Raw genomic sequence first — 20,690 nt, 5'->3', positions numbered from 1 at the left:
AGAAAAGAAGCCATGCATTTACACACTTCCATTAGCCAACTAGATGATGAAACTAGTCGTAAAGAATTAAAACAAAAAGATGCAGTTTCAAATACAAGCAGACCTATCTCCCGACACAAAGGCTGTTCTAAATCAAACGTCAGTCAGAGAGCTTGTTACAATTTTCCGCTGAGAGATGTAACACAGTGGCATCAATCAAATTCAAACAACGATGATAAACATAACAAGAATATGGTCGAACAGTTCAGCAAGTATTATTTAGAAGAGACAGAAAGGCTGCCACCATCGGCTTTTGGCATTAAATCGAATCGTATTTTGACGAAAATCCAATCAGCACCTAACAATTCTATTCAATCTGAAAACAAACTTGTTGCATCAGGTAGAGAGAAAAAAGTCCGTCGAAACCAATTTCAAAAAGATAATAAAGAGCAAAGGTCTCCAAGGTGCAATGAACGATGTGAACACTGTCAATCAAAGTTGAAATACACAAGTATTTTCGATTATATTGATTGTCAGAAAACTAGTGATGGACATATGAGAATAGGAAGAGCGACAAATATTCACAAAACATGCCTCAGATCCAAAATCAGGTAAGACGCCCTAGCCAAGGTTGATCTACATATTGCTAAGACAAATTCCCATCCAACTTTGTAAAAACTGTCGATGTACGGCTGTTTGATTATGGAGATTGTGTTTAATAAGAAAATTATCTGCTGCTTTGAATTACATGTTTTCATGATTTATGAAAAGTGATTTAACTACTTTTGTGGAAATTACTCTCTGTAACTCACTATGGGCTTGTCTTGAATGTCTTCATGCAGTAATCCTTTCTTGAACTCATATTCTATTGATGGCTTGATTGGCATCGGAGGAGGTGGGACAGTTTACAAAGGCGTCCGAATTGTCGACCAGATGCCTGTCGCGGTTAAACAAGTAAAGAGAGAGAAGGTCAAGAGATGGGAAAATATTCATGGTCGGACTGTGCCACAGGAAATAGCTCTCATGATTAGGTCGGTTTGGTGAAACGCAACCTTTCGGTAACATATAATTTGTGCCATAATTTAAAAAAAGTGGCAATCCATCAAATGGTGTTGAGCATATGCTTGAATTTCCTTTAAATCATTATTTTCTTGCTATTCTTACAAATACGCCTTCAGGAGAATGTGCGTGGCCGATCAGCGAGAGTGCTTGCAAGATACTCAAAAGAATGTCGGCTTCATAGCACGCAGCTGTGTCTCGGCACGGCAAGACACTTTATTTATGGCATGAGAAAGGGAGCAGCTGACTCATGACTACGTCATCTACATATCCCTTTGCTGCTTCAAGTTGTCCGTTGTGTTGCATACGTGATTTGCAGTGTAGCCTACTATATGTTGTTGCCAGAGGTACAAAAACAAAAAAAATTAGTATTATTCGTCGTTTGAATAAAATGTTCACTACAATGGAAAATTAAAATTGAAAAAATGTATTTCATAGGTCAAATGCGAGCAGAGCAATATCGCATCACAGTTATAGTTGAGAAGACGTTGCATTAGCCTAACTAGTGTGTAATAGAGAAATCGTGCTTCGATATATAAGTTTCATCGATTAATTCTTCGATCCACGAGGATTCCATCTCACTGATCGATTTGATTGATTTTATCTTTCACAGTTTAATTTCCTTTACTGTGTTTTCACAAAATTACTGGCTATTATTTTGACAAGGAATCATTTTTGAAAACAGTAAACCTTGCTTGCAACAAGCAAACAAAACGGTTCGCTTCATGATTTATAAAGCACGATGTGTGTTTCTTTGCAGAGTATGCTCACATCGAAGTGTTATTAGGTTGTTGGACTGGTATGAATTTTTGGATTCTTTCATTCTTGTTTTAGAAAAACCAAAACATTCAGTCGATTTATTTGAATACCTCCGGGAAGTTGGAAAATTACTGGAAAAAGAGGCATGTTTTATATTCAAACAGGTAATTTAGGCGCGTACTTTATAGGGTACAATCTAGACTCACTCAATAGAGTCTAGTTCACAGTCTTATCTTCTTTCTACGAACTCTAGTCCCACAGCGATCTTTTGCTTCAACTCTTTTATCTCAACATGCAATAAATAGGGCATATTAACAAAGTTGTTGGCAATAAATGTCACTGCAATATTGAATTGAGGTTTCTGGTGCTGCTTTGCTAGTCCAAGGCTACGGATAGCCTAGCAGAGTCATATTATTTACGAATTAATAAGATAGCCTACATGATCCTTTTCATCAAGAATATCCATAACTACGGGATTGGAAACACTGTAGAACTGAAATCACTTTTCTTCACCAGGAGAGTCACTGTTCTTTATGCGCCGCTGTGATAAAGGTTTACACAAATTGACCTCAAAGGGCAGCGAGTAGTAAACGAACAAGGAAAAGTGTAACTATCAATGCACCTGCCATAAAATGTAGGGTCTACGCTTGGCTGGTTTGTTTATTTGTTTGTATTGCATTGGTGCAGTCGTGTTGTATTTTGTTTGCTGCTTAAAAATATCCAGAATGACTAAACTAGGCCTATTGGTTTTAGTTTTTGTGACTTCTTAAACGTATTGTATTTCGTTTTGGGTTGGTGTGTGAACAAGTTCATCATGATACAACAGTACATTTCACTGATTGCTGAACATTTTTTTGGTTTTATCAAAGCATAATAACCAAATATTAATTCTATACAAATTTATGTGTGTAGATTGCACAGGGAGTGCAATATATTCATTCAAGAGGTGTCGTTCATCGAGATATAAAAGATGAGAATATTGTTTTGAACAGAAACACTTTCGAAACAAAACTTATTGATTTTGGATGTGGCACGTTCTTGCACGATCAGTACTATAAAGATTTTGCCGGAACACCAGAATTTTATCCTCCAGAATGGTTTAACGAGGTACGGTAGGCTACAATACAAAATTGATTGCCAGGTGTGCAAAAGAAAAAAGAATAATCTTTATGATATTTTTGCAGCCGGTCCTGGTTCTCAATTTCTGTCGCTTGGACTTTACTAGTAAAAAAGGCCTTCAATGTTTAATCGATAAACACACGACTTGCAAAGCACATTTTGCACAATCAAGCGAGTATGGCATGACATACGGCCCATAGGCTATAGCCTACTTACCATTTAGCCTACACTTTAGGTAATGGTAACAATAATTTGTGGTGACAAGTCTTTTGCACTTATCAACTGTAGATCCTCATCTGTAGGACGTAGGCATCACAGTTAAATACCTTTCTCTAATCCCGAGTCTTGCTATGTTGTTGCAAGCATTGTTTTTCCTTTTGATGTCCAGGAATAAAAATAAACTGAACAAAGCATTCAGCACAAGCGCAATAAAGTCTTATGCAAAACTCGACAATCAATCTTTTGCAATAGAAGCTAGTAGAGTTAGGCTACGTTGATTTTCATTTCTAACCGTCAAAACGGAAGTAATAATTGCCATAACGTAGAGTACATTAGCAATACTTTTAGGTGTACCGTACAATAACTTGAATATCACTTCCTAGAATAATTCTTTTTGCTTGGATGAAAGTTGCAAACAGCAGGCTACCATAACAATCGCCACTGTAATGATGTTATGGCGGTGGTTACACGCTAACACACAATGCAGAGGACGAATCATTGCCACAATATCTTTTTACAGGGTCAATACAGAGCCCGCTCTGCCACTGTGTGGTCTCTGGGAGTTTTGTTATTTGGCATGGTTTGTGGAGAGATTCCTTTTAGATCCGCGAGAAGAATTGCGCAAGGAAGTTTTGACTTCAAAGTTAGTTGTTGAAAGGTCTTTTTTCATCATAATAGTGTTTTTGTTAATATTTAGGCTACTGTATATTAATATAGGCTACCGTAAACGCTTTGTTGAATTGGCTATCGTTAGGCTATGCATTTCAAATGCATTCCGCAGTCTTGGAAACGATATACAGATTCTGCATAATCGTCGCACTGTCAACTTTCTGAGAAAAGGTATTAATAAGTTGCTCCCATTCTGGATACTTCTTATGTTATTTCACTTTGCAGCTCATTCTGTGATTTCAAAAAATCCAGTTTATTTAACATTAGTCTCAAACCAGCGTTAAACTGCTGTTTAGAGACATGATAACAATGACTTCAGGATCAATTTTTTTCAAGCTTGTTCAAAATCTTACACCGTACAGGGCCATTTCAGTGAGGAAGTAAAGGATTTGATATCATGGATGATGGAGAAAGATCCTCAAGCAAGACCCAGCATCCACCAAGTCTTGAATCACCCGTGGTTGAGAGAAAAGAAGCTTGATCTTTAACTGTTTTTTTACATTTCTGTTATGCAACCTAAGTAACTTATATGGCTTTTTGTGGATTTGCCACACAAAATCGAAACATTGCAATGCCAATCTTTCCAATGTAAGATCGGTAGCTATATTTTTTCCGTGCTAAAATGTTTTTCAACTGCAGCAAACATGCTTGGCGTTTTATGTTTTTACTTTTATGAAAAACGCTAATGCCTGTTGTTATATAGTGTTGTGTATTGCGATTTTCTTCCTTAACTGCAACATCAACACCTCAAAGGGGTGAAAAAAAAGTGTCGATATAGGCAATCAAGGAAGTATGTTCCCAAACTCCAGCTTTTGTTCGATGGAAAAACCTGTACAAAACGTGTTAAACGACGCGTTATTTCAATGTACAAAACGTGTTAGATTAATGTAAAGGCCTGTTCAATGTATACTCTAATCACAACTGCTACTAAATTTTATTTTCGCGTACACTTATTTTCAGAAAAAAGATCGTAAAAATAGTGATAGCTGTATTTACACTAAGCACACGGTCGGTGCTGATGCAATTTAGCGTAAAGCTGATTTTGACTTTTTATAAGTCAAACTATTGTTACAACGTGTCAGATTTATTGTTTCTGATGCAGGCGCGCTCTGTTTCTGCGAAACCTTTCCCTCTGTTGTGATTGGCCATCTTGTAAGTGCGATGACGTCATTATATCGTAACTGGGATTAAGATCAGTGAACTGACAATTTATAGGCGACCTCGAAGGTTTGCAAAAGATAGAAACTTTGCCGAAACCAACAAAAAAAATGTCGACATAAAGTAGATCAATTCTACTAATTTTCACACAGATCTGTCGCAGATTTTGTTTGAAAAACAACCACGGGGTGAAAGAACCTGAAATAGCGGTCATTTTGTAGGTGATGCATGACAATGCACGAGACTTGTCGCTGCGTGAAATCTTTGATGCAGTTTCCAGCTAACAAACATTTCGTAACACACATCCACTCAGGCCATTTGGGTAAACATTTCTTTAATCAAAAGATGAGCATCACGCTTTTCTCAACTAACCTAGAAAATCAACATGAATAATAATTCGCCTGTTGACTTTCACAAAAGCGCCACAGCGAAACAAACTTTAGTCTTTTCCACCCTTTTCTATAGTGAACACAATTACGTAATGAAACACAACAAATACAATCAAACGAGATTACGTTTCCATTAATTCCAATACACAAACAACACGAGTTGGGACTGTCGAAGTGATACCATTCCTTCAATTTTGTTTGCTTCCTACTACAATCTTACATGGTTAATGCTGCTAACTATATCATGCAAATCACGGCTCTTATGACACAAGAAGGGCGTCACATGAAATCTGAGCAGCTCTTTATCTCATTAATAGTACGTACCGTGAGCCTATCGGCAGCCGATTGTGAAGAAATAAACGCACATTCGACCTTTTGCCTCCATCGGTACCGTGCATGCTCTGACCACATTGTATAGTCATATGCAAACCTGAGGAAGGTGCGTGTTAATCAGGACTACTGTAAATGTGTTTCGCATGACGTGGTAGCTTACGTATCGTAATATAAAGTGGGTTGAAGTGGAAAAATAATTTTGACTGTAACATCGTATTTCCATCATCAGTGCCTTGTGACTATATTTGAAACGAGTCATCAAGTCATGTGACAGTTACTTGGCATTTGGTTATGCCGAACGGTTAAGGATGGAGGCTATGTGGACAGGAAGCCAATCTTCGATTTCACCTTCAAGCATAACAAAAAACACAACCGGGAGTTCTTGTCAAGGCAACGACAAAGATACACTGTTTCCTGCGTGATGCAAACACAAAAAAAAACGATCACAATATTGATATACGTGCAAATTCAATGTGCTAACAAATTTCATTTTTGCATAGTTCTTACATCAAGCTCAATCAACATAATTTAGAATAAAACATTTTTGGAGAATTTTGAAGATAAATAGCTATGATTGAGCGGTTTTGTGTAACAGAAAGTAACAAAAGGAATTTTGGACAGAAACAAAAGCAGATATTTTGAGATTCTAGAAACGCGTCATTTTGAAAAAGAATTTTGCAATATTATTAAAAAGCATGATAAAACAATTTTTTAAAAACATGACAAACTGACAATTTAGTTTATGATCAGCACAGCGAATATCAGAAAAAATGAAAATGTTATCAAAGCAACAAAGATAGAGAAAAGAACTTCGTACAGTAAGCAGTTCAAAACTCAGCATAAACACGAAGCAACACAAAATAATGCAACAGTATTATGTTAATTCACTGGAACGCATTGAATCAGAGCCATGGGAGCAGTGGTTACAACAGCGTACAACAATTAGCTTCAATTGTAAATTGCTTTGGCTTTTAATTTTTAGCTGGTGCTCCTCTGCTTCGTTGGGAAAAGCGAACAGGCTCTGAAATCTTTAATAAAACTTAATTCAATTTCTACAGTGATTTTTCGTTACGTGTTGATTGATATAAGACATAGGTTTGTCCTGGATTTTCCTAATTTTTCTTCGCCACCACAACTAAACAGTATAAAAAGAACTAAAAAATAAGAATAATCAAGATGAGCTGCACAATGCACATAGGCTACGATAAAGCTAAATGGATATTTTGAAGAAATAATACAGTAAATATTTTGTGCAGAGTTGAAAACTTGCATGCGTCTAGTGTAGGAGAGTAGCTGTTTTAACAAGTTAAGCGCGTCGTATATTTGATGCGTCTGTTCGCTCAGTGCGTAATTTATTGCCATACGCACCTGATGCAATAGTGAGTGAAAACGCCATGATACAAATAAGTGTCACACGCGTTTAACTGGTTGAAGTGTAAGGGATTCACGATAATAGAGTAATTGTGAAAAAGCAGCTGCTCTACGGGAAACGCATAACTCAAAGCACTGTAGCATTGATCAAGGTACATTCTAAATTTGAAAACTGAAACACTGTGAAACAGCCATGCAATGATTGGAGCCCGATTCTACAGATAACTCGCTTGAACTGATTTTAAAATCAAAGTTGATTACACAAGAATTTGTTCAGTTTGGTTTTTGAATCTTTATTTTCGGACTGATAGATTATTCACGGCAGCTTTACATACTTGTAGAGGCTTTGAACCACTGACGCAGGGTCGATTATCGAGATTGGTAGAGTGAAGTTTACATAGTTGTTGCCTGTGAGCTATTCACTTCACTAGGTGCCGCTGAATGGAAAGACCTTGAAATGTCCTGAGCAGTCCTGAAATGCGTTGCCCAAGCACACACCCCGAGAGCCAAACCAGCGCAGCTTGATCTTGAATCGGGTGTTTAACCAATGAGCTAACGGGACGGACATGAGTTGGTTCACACACTCGAGTATTCCAAATGTTGTTAAAAACAGTGCGGACTAATCAATCACAGATGATTAAGTAAGCAATAAGTACAAGTTAGTAATAATGATACATTGATACAAACAAAAACACGACACATCCAGTTAACGTATAGAATAGATAGGTATGTGGACAGTTACAAGTATATACACTACAGCAACTATATTTCCTCGGCTGTGCAACCAGTGGCGTAACCAAGGGAAGGCAATTGCTCATCCTGTAAAATTTTTATGTACGACGCACACCTCAGTCCTCAGATCTAATATGAACATTAGATAAGTAGGTTACTGCTAAAATAAACTTCACCCTCTGTTACACCATTACTTGACAGCGCTTTCTATTGAATTTAAACTGAAATTACCCTTAGAATGCGCAATTTTAAGATTGTTTTTTTTTCAAAAATATCTGTGGAGATGCCTCCAGACTCCCCTTTCGGGTGCTCATTTGCTCCTCCAAAGATTTTGTGTTGGTTACCCTGCGCATTACCAGTCAAAAAAAGCTTTCCAAGGTTAAGCTTTTATCGTACATTAAAATTTAACGTTAATTTCAATTTTAAAGCAATTTATATCATCTTCATTTAGGACAGGGTCACCAAACTTTTTTCTCTAAGGGCCGGATTGCTGCGAGATTAACAGCTGCGGGCCGAATGCAAATTGCGAAAAGATATACAACTATTTAGAATCTCCATTGACTTGAATTGAGTACAATAAATAACAAAGTCAGCGGTGGAATAGCAAAGTTGCGAAGAAATTCGAAAGGTTGCTTGAAAAGTTATCCCTTGCTGTGATACACTACAGGGCATCGTGCTCTTTTAAAAACATTACATCTTTCCAAATTTGGCCTAGGCTGTCCCCAGAAAAGTCATTAGCAGGTTGTGTGTAGCTCAACAGCAACATCAGTCCTTTACAAAAAGTTTGGTAACTTTTTTCCTTAACAGTTGTAGTGCAGCTGTTATTTCCGTAGCACTTGGCGGGCCGGATGAAATCAGTTAGGTGGTGTTTGGTGACCCCTGATTTAGGACGTCACTGAAAAATGTTGTTCCTCCTTGAAAAAGCCTTGCCCCTCCTTACCTCCTCTGTGAAATTAATCTGGTTACGCCACTGAGTACAACGATTTACGATATAAACGTTCGCACTCGCTGATCTATAGGTGAGCGACAGACCAAACAGTTCCGTATGGTTCTACCACAGGCCTCACAACAGACCAAGTGACCACAAGGTATGAACACCACGTTAGCTTGCTCAGTGCGACAACGTTGACACCGTCGCGACTCTTCCAACCTTTCTATCTCTCGAGCCCCTTCAGAGGCAGACATGGTTTCCACGTCAACTAGAGGTTCATTGGCACGAGATTCCGTTCTGGCTGAAGGTCCAGGCTGGCTAGCCGGCAAAAGATTCAAAAGAGCCTCAACCAACTCTTGTGCGCTTGAAAATCTTCCACCTGACTCCAATTTTCTAAAAAAAAATTATAACTTTGACGATCACGATTCATCTTAGGGAACGTTCAAATATTACGTAACGCCTTCGAGGGGGAGGGAGGGGTTTATGCAAAGCGTTACGTTAGCGTCACATCGGGGGGGAGGGGGTTCAAGCAAAACGTTACGTAACGCTTTCGAGTACGGAATGGAAGTTTTTTGTGCTGAATTCGTAGTGAAAAAGCGTTACATGGGGGAGGGGGGATTGAAAAAAGCGTTACGTTGGCGTTACATGGGGGGGGGAGGGTCAAAAATTCGGAAAAAAAGCGTTACGTAATATTTGAACGTTCCCTTATGGGGTTTAATTTCACCGGTTCATTTGTTTGCAGACATATCAAGTAGGCATAAACTGAGCAACAATATAACGTTAAACATTATAAATACAAAATGGCTATGCTTATAGCTCTTATTAAGCCTTTAAAAGCCATTTTGCTTTTATTATGTTAAATTTTGTGTAGTTGCTCAGTTATGTCGGTTTATGATTTAAAAAAGTAACCTCTATCCAAATTGTATGGATCAAATACTGGGCAGGACGTTAATGCCAAGTTACAAAATGTACTCAAAACTTGAAAATATACCTTCGAATAGCTGTTCGAACAAGATTAACGTCGAAACCCATCCTTCTTGCACTGGTGGCTATTTCAGATCGGAGTTCATTTTCAACACGACGAGAAAGCGGGAGCGGGGGAGCAGAAACGGGTTCGGTGCGACGAATTACAGGTCTTGTGGGTTCGTTGGGGCGAACTACTTGAAAGGAAGCGCCTGGAGATCTTATTTCCACAGTGGACAGACCTCTGCGTACATGTCGATGAATGAATGAGGTCATAATGCCAATGGTATGATTATGAAGTTGGATGAAAGGATTCAAACCCAAATTTAAAATCAGCCAAGCTTGAAATTTAGTCCTTTTTTCTACCGATTTAACGTCTGCAGACGTTGTATCTATGTAAAAAGCGATGGTTTACTGGCTGGAAACACAGTTTCATCAAATTGTTTTCAACTTCAGTGCTGAACTTAACGGTTTGGGAAATACAAGCTCGCAGCAGTTGAACTGAACAAACACTGCACAAATACTAAAATACAAACAGCTCAGCTGGTTAGGCGCCTGAATTTACGAAGAAACTGCAAGATCAAGCGGCGCCGGTGCGCTTGAGCAACACATTTCCAAGGACTGCTTTCCTTTCAGTGGCTAGTAGTGAATAGAATAATTCACAGACACCACTTCAACAGTCGGAAGCGTCATTCTGTCTAACTTGGAAACCAGCCGGAGCCAGTGGTTCAAAGCCTCTGCTAGTCTACAAGTATATATGTGAAAAAGCTTTCCTAGTCCAGGGTTGTTGGTATTTTACCCGACCCAAAAAAACCCGGGTGGGTTACTGTGAGTGAAAGGCACTTCACTCGTAAAAAGTAGTTTTGAGGTGAAATAAGCATGAATCTACCTTTTTTTGCATCTTTTTTAAAAAACCAATAAAACCCAAAAAAACGCGGGTTTTTCTCAACCCTGTCCTAGTCCGAGGATAAAGATTCCCACAATCAATAAGTACTGACCTGGACTGAACAATTCTCACAGTTGAATTTGAAATTTCACTAACAGATGGTTCCAAAACTGGTCTACGTAGGTTGGGATAACGCGAGCTTACTTGGTGCACAAAATCAAGCCCTTGTTGTTGCAGTAAATATTCACATCTGAAAATCAAAAGTTTATGTTGAAACAAAGCTCGCAAAAAATTTGATTTAAATGGAATAGCTTGCCAGGAAAAGTTGCCATTTTTGTATTGTTTCAAAGTCGCCAGAGGTTGTTGATGATAACACGCGAGTTTGGACAACAACACCTTACAGTTCAAATTTCAAGCGAGGAAAGGTAGAAAACGATGAATCAATGCAAACGTGAAAAGAGAACAGAGCCGGGCCGGGAAATGACGCACTACAATGACAATAGCCCAGGCAATAACAAGGTGAAAAAAAAAAAACGAAGTAGACAACAACGACCAATGGCGGAACCGCAGATCACAACTTCATACAAATTTTCAGATGTGCTTGTCACAAAACACATGAAATAACTAATAAGTGCTCATCCAAGTTAATCATTTCTGAGCACGTCGTTTCCTCGAGCATACATTGCTGACGTGTGTTTCCGTTGCACTTTCCTGGTCACGTATAGATGAAAATAAAGTGTAAGTTTGCCTTCGTAAAAGAATTTACTTGTTTAGCTTATCTTTTGAGCAAATAAAGATGGTGAATCTCCCATTTTACACTGTTACAGAAACCTAATTCAGTTAAAGTGACACGTCATCATCATGAGTTGTCAATACAAAAATAAGCAGTTGAACGGGAAATACGTCACTTTGTGGATGATCGTTATACCATGAAACAATAAATATTATCAATACAACAAAAAGTGGTCCATGCCAAGCAAAGCGAATTGCATCAAATGCAGTTATTGGTCACTAAAAACGTTTGCAGGCTGTTTCACCATATTGGGATCATCAGAAGGTTTTTATTCAAATGGAACATAAAAAATAGCATGAGACAATATTGCTAAGCAATTACATTGAAAGATTTTTCACAGAACTGCTGATGCTGAATTGGTGGACTTGAACTTCTTTAAGCTTGTGCAAATTGCCTTCTCGCAACGTGTCAACCAAACCCGCGCATCAAAAATTGAATTAGTAAAAAAATGGTCGAAGTAAAAATGGCCTTAATTTCAATAATGATGTATCATGTGGTCCAATGATACGGCTTTCATTTGCTTTTGACATCTTGCTTAGAACTTTTAGAATACCTTTTGATAAAACCAATGTTGTAAAATATAAAATAAAATGCTTTGGTTTAACTGGATGAGATGTGCTGTACTCTTGATGGTTGCTCGAATCGTGCCGCTAAATTGCAACCTTCATGTAAAAAAAAGATTGGAAATATCACAGGAAAGTGCAATGTGTTATGAAAAGTAGGCTATGTGCAAGCCAAATACACAACAGTGCATATTGGCTGTTACAAAGCAACATTAGTTTGAATGTAGTTTTTTTCCACATTTGAACAAAAAGCAGTGTGCTATTTAGTTGAAAGCAGTTTGCTAAAAAAAATCAGTTTCTTCAATTAAATTTCTTAGATTTGAGCCATGTTAAAATTTTACATCAAATGACGTTTTTCCGTCCTCCTAGTGTTACATGGACGCAAAAGGCATTTATTCAGATGGAAGATGGTTTATCTGGTGCAATGGACATAAAACGTGGAGTTCGCCAGGGATGTATACTATCTCCATGTCTATTCAACCTGTATGCTGAAATGATTTTCAGACAGATTGATGGAATGGAGGGTATCAGCATAGGAGGTATGAACATATCCAACCTACGGTATGCAGACGATACTGTTTTATTGGCGGAATCAGCAGAAGCTCTCCAAACAATAATAGAAAAAGTGAACAATATTGGAAAGGAATATAACATGAAAATCAACACAAACAAGACGAAAACGATGATTATTACAAGAAAAGAAAATGTACCAAGTTTAAATATTACTATTGACGGAATGCTGGTCGAGCAAGTCAAAAGCTTTACCTATCTGGGACACACAATAGCCTAACTGAAAATGGCAGATGCGATACGGAAATATTGAGACGAATAGAAATAGCAAGAAACAACTTCGTAAAAATGAAAAAGACATTAACAACACGCAAAATTAACATCAACACTCGAAAACGAATTGCGAAATGCTATATATGGACTACGTTACTCTACAATGCAGAAACATGGACACTGTCATCACAGATGGTTAAACGACTTGAGGCATTTGAAATGTGGATTTATAGAAGAATGCTTAAAATTTCATGGAAGGATAAAATCACAAACAAAGATGTACTATCCAGAATACAAACCAACATGGAAGTTTTACAAACAATTAAATCAAGAAAATTGAAATATTTTGGCCACATGATTCGCAATAATTCTATTCAAAGACAACTACTAGAAGGAAAAATGAACGGCAAACGAAATAGGGGCAGACCACCAAGAATTTGGACTAATGATATTGAAGACTGGTCAGGACTTAACTACAAAACTGCAGTATAGAAAAATCTTACAACAGAGAAACTTGGCGTCTCATTGCCTCCAACCCTCGACGAGAGGAAGGAACTTAATGATGATGATGATGAGTGTTACATAAAGTTACTTGAGGATACCATTGCACAATAACTCACGTCGGATACCACTTGGCATGTTCCTCCCATGGCTCATCATCTCTGTCCCAGTTCTGCAATCCCCCACCACAGTACCAGCATTTTACTTTGTCTGAATCTCCTATTAAAATTTCTTTCAATAAACTACAAATATATACACACTAACATTTACGTAAAAGAAAAGAATTTAGCCACACAAATGAAATAGAATCTTAAGATATGTTGCTGTCTATTTGCCACATAGTACACTGTAAAGCAAATACTATATCATACTATAATACTAGCTCATACTATATATATATAAGTTTTACTTCGCTTAGTTCACTGAATTGTAAGCTGTTTATTCATAAAAGCACTTTCTGCAGCAGTCCCCACTTGGTTACAAACCACTGGATATAAGGTGAGGTTACCATTATACAAGGCCTATAATACTAAGCTGCGCCCTTTTGGGGCAAATTTTTAATTTCAATTGGGGGGATATCTAAATATCTGTGTATGCCTGAAAAATGAAGGCATGCAAAAAAAAAATTTTTTTTTCGTCAATGTTTAGACCCTGCTGTCGGCCCCGAAACATTTGCAGGTTACCGGAATTTTGAAATCTTCATAAAATCTTAATCTTTTGTGCTAGGTATGGCATGTTGGTATTCATTTCTATTGTTTTTGGATAATTAATCCATTTATTAAGTTTACAGACAAATTTAGACATGTTTTAAAATTTTAATTTTTGCAACAATGACGAATTTTCTTGCATTTTATGTAAATTTTTGTGGTTTCTGAAGGTTATGATAGTAGCAAGTTGGATTTACTGGTTCTGGTACATTCTGAAGCAATATAAATAGACTCATTAGTTAAACATTTCAACAGAAACAATGGCTAAGGAAGTCCAGGTGAAAAAATAGTATTATTATTCTTATTTATGTAACAATTTACATCACAGGCATGTAAGTAATCTAAGTACCGTATGCTGTTTCTCACCCATTAACTTGATTCCAATTATACCTTCCAGGAAACTACGAAATATACCTACCTGACTCATTCTTTTGAATGTATTGTAATAGCTGAGTGTAAAAATGTCATAACGATCTTCAATAAAGGATAGTCCTTTAGAAATAGAAAAGTATGAGTCACTGAAAACATCCGAACTTCCGCTTCGTTTGAATGTACTCAGACATTTTCTCTATCTCCGTACATTTCAATTTATGAATTCCACAACATCTAGTCAACTGCACAATCAAGTCTACGAAGACATCATCAATATATATTCATCTGCATCTATAGCAGCCACAAATTGCAAGAAGACCATCATAGACCAAGTAAAAGAGCTTGAAACCAAAAGAAAGACTGTGAACAAAAACAAGAATAACCAGCAGATTCTTAGGTTCAATAAGTTAGAGTTAACCAACGCAAGTGACACAGTGGGCCAATTTTTTTCTTGATTAAACTTTCTGGAAGATTTCCACTAGTGGTCGCCTTGCCCAGCTTATGCAGGTGCTTTGCATCATTTGAGAGATTCTGCTAACTTGAACCGATATTTTGGTATATATATTATTTAGTGGTTTAAATAGTAGGGGCTCCATTTCTCATACATTTTTGGCAAGCATTTTTCCGATTGGGCCATTAAAACTGTTTGGCCCTGAAGTTGATCCATCAATGTGTTCAAAAAGTTTGCGAAGTAATAACTCGCAGTGGTGAAGTAAGCGAACTACATGCTGACAAGGTCTTCCTATACTTCTTTCGATATGGGCCATTGAACCATCCTTCCAGCTAGTATTAGAGTTTGTACCATCTCCTCAAATAACACATATGTTAGATATGTTAATTTTCATTGAGGTGAGATGATCCACGACACCTTCAGCAACACATTTTCCTGTAGAATACAAATTTTAAAGTTAAGACTTCCTAAAAAAAATTTATTGAACTTAAGAATCTACTGGTTATTCTTGTTTTTGTTCACAGTCTTTCTTTTGGTTTCAAGCTCTTTTATTTGGTCTATGATGGTCTTCTTGCAATTTGTGGCTGCTATAGATGCAGGTGAATATATGTTGATGATGTCTTCATAGAGTTAATTGTGCAGTTGACTAGATGTTGTGGAATTCATAAATTGAAATGTACGGAGATAGAGAAAATGTCTGAGTACATTCAAATGAAGCGGAAGTTCGGATGTTTTCAGTGACTCATACTTTTCTATTTCTAAAGGATCATCCTTTATTGAAGATCGTTATGCCATTCTTACACTCAGCTATTACAATACATTCAAAAGAATGAGTCAGGTAGGTATATTTCGTAGTTTCCTGGAAGGTAAAATCGTAATCAAGTTAATGGGTGGAGAAACAGCATACATACTTACATGTCTGTGATGTAATTTGTTACATAAATAAGAATTATAATACTATTTTTTCATCTGGACTTCCTTAGCCATTGTTTTTGTTAAAATGTTTAACTAATGAGTCTATTTATATTGCTTCAGAATGTACCGGAACCAGTAAATCCAACTTGCTACTATCATAACCTTCAGAAACCACAAAAATTTACATAAAATGCAAGAAAATATGTCATTGTTGCAAAAATTAAAATTTTAAAACATGTCTAAATTTGTCTGTAAACTTAATAAATGGATTAATTATCCAAAAACAATAGAAATGAATACCAACATGCCCTACCTAGCACAAAAGATTAAGATTTTATGAAGATTTCAAAATTCCGGTAACCTGCAAATGTTCCGGGGCCGACAGCAGGGTCTAAACATTGACGAAAAAAAAATTTTTTTTGCATGCCTTCATTTTTCAGGCATACACAGATATTTAGATATCCCCCCAATTGAAATTAAAAATTTGCCCCAAAAGGGCGCAGCTTACTATAATACTAATGTAGTCGTGAATATGATGACCTGTTTGGATCTCTTAACTGCTTTTTCTTCAGCAACTATGCCTGGTCATCTATCCAACTTATTACATATTGGGATGGGCGGTGTTGACTGTTTACCAGCATTCAGCTCAGCTGAATATGAAGTCAAGTTCATACGATAGGAAACCTCAATGATTTTTTTAAGAAGACCTGTTAGTTTTTTAAAAAAAACTATCTTTTGCCTCACCCAGGTAAAAAAATCCAGCTCGAGCTATATCTCTTGGTGAAGCTCGTATTCTGTAAAAAGGCCATTCAGTAGATTGAGTAAACGTTCTGTATCTTCTCTCTTCTATCTCCATGTTTCCATACTTAGGGAAACGGCATGGATATGCTGCCTGATGAGGATGATGATTGCTATGATGGACTTCAGAAAAAGGGTCAGACACTACTTCAGAGGCATGATGAATCCGATGCATAGGAGAATAGTTCTGAAATAATTACAATACATTGATATACACAGGATATAGCAAAGAAAGCTGACATCTAAAAAAAACTAGACCTAAAATAAACAATGAAGACATCAATGATAAAGTATTCAAACAATTCTTATTACCGGTACAGTACTCAATGAAAAAATTTGATGAAAAAAAAGAGCGAGAAACTTGGAAACTTTTTGTACAAGAGGCAGTCAATGCTTAGAATCAAGTAAGCCAATGAAAGAAGCTTACAGTAGCCTACAATAAGTATATACTGTATATTATTACTAGAGGCATATAATAACTGCAAACAGTGGCATAATTTTCAAGCGTATAACACAGCAAAAATTAACAAGAAAAAGTTTAAGGAGCGATCTTTCTGGTGTCAGCACTACCTGATTACTCACTATAATATAGAACAGCGAGCATTGTGTTTCGCTAACTATACCGGTGTAACCTCCACAGTCCACACTAGCCATCAAGACTTTTCCAAAAACATGTGTTTCTCCACAGTGAAGTGAAGCAAAGAATTGACTTGAAAAATTTTGAAGTTCTCGGCAGAAAGTAAAACACTAACCCTGGGCAACACATGCCATGAAACAATGTTCTGTGATCATAACCATGGCAACCAGTGCCATACATATGGCTACTTCATACATAAATATGTTCGATTCAACAGCTCATGCAAATGCAAGTAATATAATAAGAGGGTAAAGAACAACATTATTTAGATATACAGTTATACACCACAGGTACATACTTGATAATTTGGTTCATGTATGTGGATTGGGGTAGAGCGGCGTGACATCATGTAAAAATACCAATATGAACAACAAAAAGTAGAATAAACAATCTGAGGAACAAAGTGAAAAAACTTTTATAGTTGCTGTAGTTACCATTCTAGGTGAATTTACATCCAGTAGCTCAACAAGGTATGTTACACTTAAATGTTGCTGTCTGCAGTTGCTATAAACTTTCTAAGCCTGTTATGAAAAATTCCATTTTGATATACTTGTAATCTCAACTGTAAAGTTTTCTTGTAAAGTAAACTTGTAAACTCAATAAACTTGTAAAGTTTTCCAATGTAGCAACAACCATCATAATTTATGGCTTGTAGGAAGTGTAAATGGGGCTTTCACACTTTTGCTGCGGCAGAGCTGCTAGTTGTGTGTCACTTTAATGCAGTGGTGTTTTTGTTGCCTGATGGTTTTGCCTGTCTCAGAAGGCTAATAAAAAAAGCATGGTACACGACATCTGGGCTAGCCCATCTGGGCGAAACCCTCTTGGGCGAAACAATGTGGGCGGCAGCGAAGTTCTTTAACAATTCGAGGTCTTGGAAGAAATGTAATTTTGCTATGATCCGATTGCTCTAGTCTAGACGCTGCGTAGGCGCATCAGTAGTTTACCGAACACATTGTGACTGACAGTCATTAGGCCTACACTTTAAGACTTGAAGTGACATGGAATCAGAACTTTGCAGTGGCTGCCAGATAATTCTGCTGCCTGTTGCTTATACTGAAAAATGTTTCAACAGAGTGCACTATCAGCATCGGAATGTGACTGACAAGATTCGATAACAGTTAGGCAGCGTCAGAGATGGGCGTGATCTTGATCTTGAAGATCACTTTTTTTTGGTGATCTTGATCTAAGATCACTTTTTTTCGTGTGATCTTGATCTTGAAGAACAATAAGATCAAGATCACTTTAAAATTGAATTTTACTTCCTACATAGAGGCATTTTTTTAGAACTCGTACTGTACAAAGTAAGTAGTGGCAACTACTAACATTAAGCCACTGTTAATATGATATGTGCCCAACAAAAGACGATTTAAAGTCTCCATCTAATCTGGTCAGTGTTGTCATTTCAAAATTGAAAAAGTTTTCTGTGTTGGTCATAATAAAGAAGTCAACTTCCGTGTACTTTATGTTGACGTACAATAAAAAATGATTTAATGTGAATTTTAAAGAAATGTTTGCTTTTATTGACCCAATTTTAGATGTTTCAAAAGTCTAGAATGGCGGTGATAAAAAATCTGGATTCTAGCCGACTTTGGTCATGTAAAGTGGTTTATTGCAGCAAATCAACCAGACCAAGACTTGTTTAGGGTCTGAGTATGGAGCGGTTTGTCGGACCGCAAACCTCTGAACTTTTATAATAGCAGATAACAGTATCAAAGTTGCCAGGTGGGTAAATGGTGCAATAAACATTTACATAATGCAGTGAAAGTTAAAACTACTTAGTAACACGAATAAAAACTCTCACATGAACCAGACAAAAATTTGGTAAAAATGATGCAGTTCAAAGTTTCTTTTTATTTATTTATTATAAATAAAAAGTATAAAACTAATTGCAAATTTTACGACTTTTCAGAACTACTGTAATTAACCTCGGCCTTGGGGGTGACGTTGCGATTCTAAGCAAACTACGTCAACAATTGATAGACCTATAATAGCAACAGTCACTAACTTATTACAGTTCTTAGGCCAGCGATCGAGTAGTTAAAAGTAAAAGTTAGCAATACCAACTATATACCTTTACCCAGATTGCTTATAGTTATTATTTTTTGCAACATCATTGATCAAAAACTTCATTTTTTTTCAAGTACACAAAAAGTGATCTTGAAAGTGATCTTGATCTTCAAGATCACATAGTTTGGTGATCTTGATCTTCAAGATCACCTGGTGATCTTGCCCATCTCTGGGCAGCGTTCATAACTGACGTCGACCACTTTTTAGCCATACCCCTTGGAAGGTCTTCGTTTGTGTCTTTTCTAGGGGGTTTCCTTTAAGTTTCACGATAAACCGTGACGCCGCAAAGCAACTAGATAAATTATATAGGTCACTACCGTTCTAAACGCCTAAACTTTTGCTACCGTTGCCCACTTGGTCCGTCGTCCACATGATCTCGCCCAAGAGGTTTTCGCCCAGATTGTCATGTAGCCTACCGAAAAAAAAAACAAAAACAATTCTTTTCTCTCATAACGTTTTAATAGTTTTGAAAATGTTTTTTCCATTTCTTTCAGATAATGATGCAAAAATATTACAACTACAAACTAAAACAATTCAACTAGGCCAATTTTCTAACTAAGACTTAGGCTACAGCCTTGTCATATAACAGTAAAGCACTAGGCTACTGTACGTACAGACGACAGTACGCTTAAAAATCAATTTGTCATGCATTGCATCCAGAATTGTCAAATGGCTTGCAAGTAAACATGATAATTGCCAAAGACATGTAGCCTAACTTTACAGTAATACTTCTAAGGCTACACCTTACAATCACACATAGTAGGCCAAATCAAGAAATTAATTTGGCTCAGAATGAAAATGACTCTTAATTGTAATAATAGTACACCAAAAGGTTTAAAACTTAACAAAATATAAGAAAAACATGGAACCAAATCAATTAAGCATCCGATAGCTCAGTAGGTTAGCACGTGACTTCTGAAACAAAAAAGCTTCAAAATCAAGTGGCGCTGGTTCGACACTTTGGGGTGTGCGCTTGAGCAACGCAAGTTAAAGACTGCTCTCCTTTCAGCGGCACCCAATGGATGGAATAACCTTTTGAGGACTGTTGGTGTTGGTACATATGTGTACCATGAACTTTTTCCACGATGTCTAATCATTTTCTTGTAGTTATCAAAAAGTATTTGTCTCTAAACGTTTCTTAAATAAATAATCTATTCATAAATAAAAAAAAAATTGAAAATTGTATTTTGTTTTAGCTTTGCTTTAACTGCTTTTGTTTGGTGAATTGGTCAGGGTTTGAAGCAGTAAACTTTGAAAGATCAACAAGACAAGTAAAAATTGTAAAAAAAACATAATTTTTATTCCACATCAATGTTTAGTGATTAATCTGACCTATCCCTTTAGTAAAACCATAAAAAAATTAAAAAACATGTTGCTAGACAATGCTAAACTTTTGTGGTACACATATGTAAGGGTAAATTCTATTAGTCTAATGGAGGGATATAGTGATGTGGGGAAACTTAAAAATTAAGACTGTTGTTGTGAAATTTTAATATATATTACTAACGGGTCCATGTCTTTTAGGCGCAGGTCAAA

General features: G+C 36.8%; 2 protein-coding genes across 2 annotated transcripts; one reads left to right on the top strand and one right to left on the bottom strand.

Moving 5' to 3' along the window:
• Positions 1-231: 231 nt before the first annotated feature.
• LOC145780192 (serine/threonine-protein kinase pim-1-like) lies at positions 232-4,292 on the top strand. Its single transcript, XM_082591897.1, has 6 exons — positions 232-590; positions 822-1,010; positions 1,799-1,961; positions 2,710-2,904; positions 3,656-3,778; positions 4,167-4,292. Exons 1-6 carry the CDS (start codon positions 232-234, stop codon positions 4,290-4,292), a joined length of 1,155 nt encoding a protein of 384 aa, XP_082448023.1.
• A 995-nt stretch (positions 4,293-5,287) lies between these two features.
• Positions 5,288-17,473, bottom strand: LOC145779492 (baculoviral IAP repeat-containing protein 8-like). The gene is made up of 6 exons (XM_082591095.1): positions 17,386-17,473; positions 16,397-16,637; positions 13,327-13,426; positions 10,680-10,817; positions 9,710-9,925; positions 5,288-9,111 (listed from the first exon to the last, which is right to left on the bottom strand). Exons 1-6 carry the CDS (start codon positions 17,434-17,436, stop codon positions 8,772-8,774), a joined length of 1,086 nt encoding a protein of 361 aa, XP_082447221.1. The 5' UTR covers positions 17,437-17,473; the 3' UTR covers positions 5,288-8,771.
• Positions 17,474-20,690: the final 3,217 nt, after the last annotated feature.

The sequence above is a fragment of the Aplidium turbinatum genome, chromosome 11 (assembly GCF_918807975.1).
Source record: "Aplidium turbinatum chromosome 11, kaAplTurb1.1, whole genome shotgun sequence".
Classification (NCBI taxonomy): Eukaryota; Metazoa; Chordata; class Ascidiacea; order Aplousobranchia; family Polyclinidae; genus Aplidium; species Aplidium turbinatum.
The sequence above is the reverse complement of the archived record's forward strand: the minus strand, read 5'-3'. Positions and strand labels throughout refer to the sequence as shown.

What these genes read in the sequence shown, in the direction of transcription:
- LOC145779492 (XM_082591095.1), bottom strand. Translation starts at nt 17,436, where the DNA reads ATGATGTCACGCCGCTCTACCCCAATCCACATACATGAACCAAATTAT. An exon ending in TACATGAACCAAATTATCAA is followed by an intron (nt 16,638 to 17,385) that starts GTATGTACCTGT and finishes TAATTATTTCAG; the next exon opens with AACTATTCTCCTATGCATCG. An exon ending in GTTCGAACAGCTATTCGAAG is followed by an intron (nt 9,112 to 9,709) that starts GTATATTTTCAA and finishes ATTTTTTTTTAG; the next exon opens with AAAATTGGAGTCAGGTGGAA.
- LOC145780192 (XM_082591897.1), top strand. Translation starts at nt 232, where the DNA reads ATGGTCGAACAGTTCAGCAAGTATTATTTAGAAGAGACAGAAAGGCTG. An exon ending in TGCCTCAGATCCAAAATCAG is followed by an intron (nt 591 to 821) that starts GTAAGACGCCCT and finishes GTCTTCATGCAG; the next exon opens with TAATCCTTTCTTGAACTCAT. An exon ending in CATGTTTTATATTCAAACAG is followed by an intron (nt 1,962 to 2,709) that starts GTAATTTAGGCG and finishes TTATGTGTGTAG; the next exon opens with ATTGCACAGGGAGTGCAATA.